The sequence below is a fragment of the Genypterus blacodes genome, unplaced genomic scaffold (genome assembly GCF_046128005.1).
Source record: "Genypterus blacodes isolate CSIRO-AG114 ecotype Tasmania unplaced genomic scaffold, CSIRO-AGI_Gbla_v1 ptg000154l_1, whole genome shotgun sequence".
Taxonomy (NCBI): domain Eukaryota; kingdom Metazoa; phylum Chordata; class Actinopteri; order Ophidiiformes; family Ophidiidae; genus Genypterus; species Genypterus blacodes.
In genome coordinates, this window is record NW_027466956.1 from 1,079,097 (window position 1) to 1,085,620 (window position 6,524).

Below are 6,524 nucleotides of genomic sequence, written 5' to 3' on the forward strand. Positions count from 1 at the left end.
TTGTGAGAAACTCCACATCTCATATCTCACTTGAGACATGGTTCTCAAATGAGACTGAAGACTGAATTCATAGGTGGATTGTTCTGGTATTAATTATTTGTGCATATACAATATCTCGGCTCTGAATATGGACCATTCAGTTCATCCTTAAGGTCAAACAATCTATTTTCCAATGTATTAATCATTAACCAAAATTATTTTAAAATAAAAAAGAATATGAAAAATAACACAACCAGCTGCTTGCTAGGATTCTTTTTTATTGTCATCGTTCTGCAGACAATCATTCAGATTCAAAGATCAAATGTAATTATTGCAGCTATCTTTGTAGGAGTGAGATCATATCTTAAATGGGCGGATCATCATGGTGATGGCCTTCAGGGAATAGAAAGGAGACCTCCAGGTGGACCATGTCACTCCAACATATTTGATAGTGGGATCATACCCCCAGTGATAAATCCCGTTGGGGTTTGTCCAGTGACATTTGTTGTACCAGAACGCTCCAAGGTTCAGCTTGGCACAGTTGTCCGCTGAGTAATCATTGTCTTTGTCGTAGGTGGAGAACTTCTTGTTGTTGTGATGACTCAGGCTGTCTCCTACAAAAGCAAAAATTCTATAATCACAACATGACAGCTGACATCACTATTAGTACTAGGTGATGTGAAATCACTATTCATTTATGGCATGGAGTCATACGTTTTTGACTACACAGACAATACTGCACAAATAAAAGTTCTTTTTGAAGGATTTCGTAAAAATTTAGATTAAAACATGCATAAAAAATGCTTGCCTAATATTTTATTTTCTGTCTAAGCAAAAGTCTCGCACATTTTCTTTGCATTGATTGGCTCAACAGGGGTGTTTCACCAGCATTCACCAGCCCTGCTCTAAAAATTAGTAGTGCCTCAGAGGCTTCAAAGCAGGATGTACAGAAACATTGATAAGCTTACACACTTATCAATGTTAGAGCTTTTTTTCAAAATTGGGAGTGTCTATTCTATTTGGATAAGAGTCTGTCTAAAATAAATTATGATCTTATCTGCCAGACAACAGCTGGCTCAATTCAAAGGTGTCCACTGTCTTCACTATTTTAACTAGAGATTATGCAACATAATGCTCTGTCTGACCACAGTTTGACTCTGTGCAGTATTGTTTTAGCTACTAGCCATATTTTGGGAAAGGATGGGCCAAGAGTCTGGGCACACACAGGATAAGCCGCCAGTCTAACGCAAGGCAAACACACCTCAGGGCAATTTTAGAGTTTCTAAACTGCATGTGTTTGCAGATGGAAGGAAACCAAGGCGAACACGGGGAGAACATGCAAACCTGACCCAGGATCTTGTTGCAGTGAGGAAAAAGTGCTAACCGATGAACCACCATACCGCTCTAAGTATATCTACATATATATAAAATGAATGTATATATGGTTAATATACTGTATATACTTATATACAGTATTGGTATACATGTATATATCTATGTATATATATAAAACGAATAACTCGTGCTGCTGCCCAACTGTTATTTTATCTGCAACAATGCTGCTTCTGAAAAGTTAACACACGCTGTTGGTGTGTGCTACAAATACTTACATACAACCAAATAAATACAAACCAATGCATCCAAAAGTGAAATCAGCTAAATAAAACCAACTCACCAATTCCTGTTGATCCTTTGAAACTTTTAACAATTAATTTGTAGTGGTCCAACTCATTGCCAACCGACATTTCTCCGTACGTAGCATGCCCTTTAATTCCTTTAAAGTCCTCGACATTAACCCTCAGCTCATTTGATGCATAATATGTCAGATGATGGATGTTCTCAAGACCTAAACACAGACACACACACACACACACACACACACACACACACACACACACACACACAAACACAATTTTTACAATTTTGTGTGTTTTGTGTGTTTGATTGTAAATTGACGATATGGAGTGAACAATGTTTCATGTTAAATGTACATTTTAAATGCTACATTTAAGTCTTAAATCATATATCAAAACCTTCCACATTGAATTTACATTTGACATCTTATATTTGAATCCTAAATCCTGCACTCTTGAGAAGATTGTTTTTACTATTGTTACAAATCAATTTCTCATTAAATTCATTAAAGAAATCATCAAATAACACCTCAAACTAAAAATGCAAAAAATGTGAAGATGGTCTGATGGATGAAACTATTTTCATCACAAAATATGGTTACAGTCTGGAGTCACTGCTTCTGGCTTCACATAACAGATTTTGAGGTTATGGAAGTCCTTATCATTATGCACAGTCTGTTCATACAGAAATTAATAATTTGTGGAGTTTGGCACATTATGATTTCTCACCAAACCAGTACTCTCCAGCAGCGTTACCAAAGCCTGTTTTGTACTCTTCCCAGCCTCTGTAGAAGTTAATTTTGCCATCCATCCTTCTCTGAATCACCTGGGGAAATCAACAGGCAGAGATTAAGAGTTTAATTTACAGGCTGGATAATATGTGTCTGCTTTTGTTCATTTCTATAAATTCATAATGAAAGTTCATTTAAAATGTCTTAAAATACTTTATGTAAGATAAGACAGTTAAGAATCTCTTTAGTGTGAATTTACAGATTTACCGTTTTTACAAAGGTATTGCACCCCTTGCAGTATGAAATATGTCAATATAACAATGTATATAACAATGCTCATAAGAAATATAATATATCTGAGGCATATACAGATATCTAAAAAAAAATGTTTAGATCAAGTAATTGATCTCAATTTTTCATCAATTTATTGTATATTAACACTTGTGAATAAGGCGATATCATAATTCTGACTTGTGATTGGCAAGCTTTGCAGTGTTGTTCTGAACACTATTACACTGATTTTCAATTTTCAAATCTGATGTGTTAGACCAATCAATGTCTGAGAGACACATATTTTGGATTACTTAACCTGATTCAGCCCATTAGGAGTGGACACATGCAGGATGTGGTACACAAGAACCAGGACTGATTACCTGAGAACCACTAAACAAATGCTGATTCAGATGCTGTACTGTCTCAACATTTTATCACAGACTGGTCACAATTGCGACAAATTGTCTGTGGATGTTTCTGCTTTGGATTGATCACCAAAAATTCACTCATGATTCACTCATGATTTTTTACTTTTTGGGGGATGAGCCAGTAATAGCATCCCCTGGAGAAGACTTTACTCTGTTTCTCTCAGTTCCCCTCAATCTCTCTGTCATTCAGAAAAGTGGCATGGTAGCTTCTGTAACTTCTAAAGAATTGAATAGATGCAGTGATATGGTGAAATGATCTGACTTCTTTTATGCTGATACTGCATGCATGATATTTTATGGTGTTATTGCTTGGATTCTTTGTTGATTTTAAATGTTCAGTTTACGTAACTGACAATGTTGACAACAAAATAATCATGGCAGGTAGCCCCTTTCCTGCCTTCTGCTTCTGTAAGTGTACCTATGATGAATTGTCACATGACTAAATGGCATTATGCCATGTTGCACTGTGATGCTTACCGTCCACCCTCCTCCCTCTGTATCCATGTCGCAGTAAGCCTACACACAGACACAGACACACACACACACACACACACACACACACACACACACACACACACACACACCCTTATGAAATCAGAATTGTTTCCAAATCTTTATCCTATTACGTCCTGTGGGGGTTAGAGGGCGCACACAGCTTAAAGCAGCACTTTGGAACATTAAAACATTCCTGTAGTTCTAAGCATAGACACTAAATTGTTTTTAATGCTTCATCTCAATCTTTTTGTGGGGTCGACTTCTGTGAGATACATTCTCATTCTCATTCTCGAAAAACTGAAAGGTCTGTCATGATGATCAAACTAAACAAGTAACTTAATTCAACTAAAGCATATTTGCAAATGTTTCTTATTTGCATATTTGTCATATTTGCGTATTTGAACTTTCACGTCATTTAACCTTTAATCATCAGCTGTGATGTGGCTTTTGCAAAAGAAGAGCATAATATGCAAATACAAAGAGAATACAGTGAAAAGGAGTCAAAGGAGAAGCTACCGAACTACCATAATAGCTGCATTTTTTTTTTTAATGTGCCAATAAGCAACATAAAGATGGGTGTAACTCTAAAATAAAAACACTTTGCGCAACATTAATTTTATGAAATGTGCTACACAAGTAAAATATGTGGAGGTTATCAATGTGCAAGAGAGGATAAAGCATACCAGTATAGCAGATGTGGCTCCAATGGGATATACGGTGTACACTCCACTGCCACTTGTCTTGTCCTGCTTCTTGATCTCATAGCAGTTTTTGGGTTGAGCTGAGGCGTGGACAAAAACTGGTACCAAGACAAGGAAGATAACTGATACCAGCTGTAAGAAAGGCAATGGTCATCAGTATTACTGTTCAGTCACAGAGATGGAGCATCATTATTATTATCATAGTACTATAATATTGTCCTTAATGTTTCTATTGTGCCGGTGCATGAAGAACTTTGAATTCATGTTTTCTATTCGTTGAACACAGAAACATGGCAGGAAAAATGTTTTTTGGGGTGCCAGGAAAGGAGGAGGAAGGAAATGTTTGAAAAGTTGCAGCTTTGAAGAACATTAGTGATCGCTCAGGGTTTCCCCTAACAACTGGTGTTAATTTATCCAAAAAGAGATGGTGTTAGAAATAAAAATGATTCAATGGAAAGCATCCTCCACCTCAATTTAGGCATTTCTGCATTTTGCCAAAGTATAAATTATTGAGAAATCTATAACATAAGCATATCAAGTCAGTTGAGTTTCTGTTGTACAATCTACACAAAAATCATGGCACTAACAAATCCCTCTACACAATAAGAGAATAAACAAGAATGAGGAATGTAACTATCAAGATACTTAATGAAAACCAGATTATCCATGTCGCAATATCATTTGAGTGCTCTTCAATATGTGATGAATGGCTTCACCATCAGCAGTGTAAAGTATGCTTCACTACTACTAATCAGTCTCTTACTATTCTTTAAAATTAATAATTTAATTACATCTGTTAAGTTCACAGTATTTTGTGATTTCATCACAAATATGTATGTAGTTATGTTTTATATTGTATGCAAATTATGTTGTGATATTGAATCTGTGCTATGTTAAAATATTAAATTCCTCGGAAATGTTAAATTTGTAATTAAATACCAGAAGACAAATTTATCTGTGATCCTTTTTTTTGAGGATTTGGCCAATTTCAAAATCTAGGGCCAGTCCTGGAGGACATTATGATCATATGGTCTATAAATTTTACCTGCATTGTTTGGTTTATGCAATGTTCTTTCTGGATGTTCTGGGGCACTGATGTCTCTGAGACGTTGCTACAAGAGGACAGCAAAGGTTAATACAACAGTCCAAACATCCAGCAAGAGTTACTCAATCAATATTCAGCTTTCATTCAGTTCATTATCAAAGCCATGGCAAATGGACTGTGAGCAGTACATCTGAGGTCACTGTACTGCTACAGTTTGGCACTGAGGTTACTGTACTACAACAGTGACCTCAGTGCCAAACCATTATCCATCATAAGCAGTTAGGAGTTCAGTGTCTTGCGACACTTCAACAACACAACAACAGAAGCGAGGAATTGAACCAGGGCTGCTCTACCTTCCTGAGCCATAAACCATGGTCAAGGTAAAGCTACAAATGAGAATAAACAAGGAGACCATTGAAACCAACCAACCTCAATAGCAGCATGTGAATCATGAATTTAAGAAAACTATGAAATAATTCAAATTTTCACATTTTATGTTTTTCTCAATCAACCAACAGGAACAATGGTTATGGGGAAAAAAATAAACAAAATTCATTTCTGAAACTAAACTCAACAGATGAATTGAAAGCATTTAACTGTACCATTTCATGATTTAAAAGAAGGTAGGTGTACTCACAGTGGATCTTCTCTGTCAACATTAAAGTAAACTCTCTCTCTCCCTTTTATAGCGCTGTGTGCCTCTCACTCCCCTCCTCTCTGCCACTCCCTACTGTGAACTGACACTGCCTCCTCTATGTCAATCCTCTTTAATTGAACTTCACGTAATAGCATGAATGCATCAATGTTATAATGAAGACGGGGAGGCAGTGGCTCAGTGGGTAGAGCTTCCGCTTGGGAACCGGAGGGTCGCCGGTTCGAGCCCCTGCCGAGGTGCCCCTGAGCAAGGCACCGAACCCTAAAATTGCTCCCCCCTCTGCGAAGGGTGTTAATGTAATGTAAGTCGCTTTGGATAAAAGCGTCTGCCAAATGATCGTAATGTAATGTAAATGTAATGAAGACAACGGCATACTTTAACAAACCGTATATAGAGCCAAATCACAACCTGTCATGGCACTTTACATATGGAGTATTTAAAGAAACCCAATAAGCAAGGACTTTGGTGACAGTGGCAAATAAAAAAACGCTTTAACAGGAAGACACCTCAGGCAGGGCCATCTGCCTTGACTGTTTGAGTTCAGAGAGGAAGAGAGAGGAGAGAGAGAGACACACAGAGAGGC

The 6,524-nt window shown here is 37.1% G+C and overlaps 1 protein-coding gene across 1 annotated transcript; it reads right to left on the minus strand.

Moving 5' to 3' along the window:
* Positions 1-263: 263 nt before the first annotated feature.
* LOC143012754 (microfibril-associated glycoprotein 4-like) lies at positions 264-5,955 on the minus strand. The gene is made up of 7 exons (XM_076166054.1): positions 5,924-5,955; positions 5,287-5,353; positions 4,224-4,373; positions 3,523-3,561; positions 2,343-2,439; positions 1,655-1,825; positions 264-593 (listed from the first exon to the last, which is right to left on the minus strand). The coding sequence occupies exons 2-7, from the start codon at positions 5,290-5,292 to the stop codon at positions 337-339; spliced, it is 720 nt and encodes a 239-aa protein (XP_076022169.1). The 5' UTR covers positions 5,293-5,353; positions 5,924-5,955; the 3' UTR covers positions 264-336.
* Between the last annotated feature and the right edge of the window lie 569 nt (positions 5,956-6,524).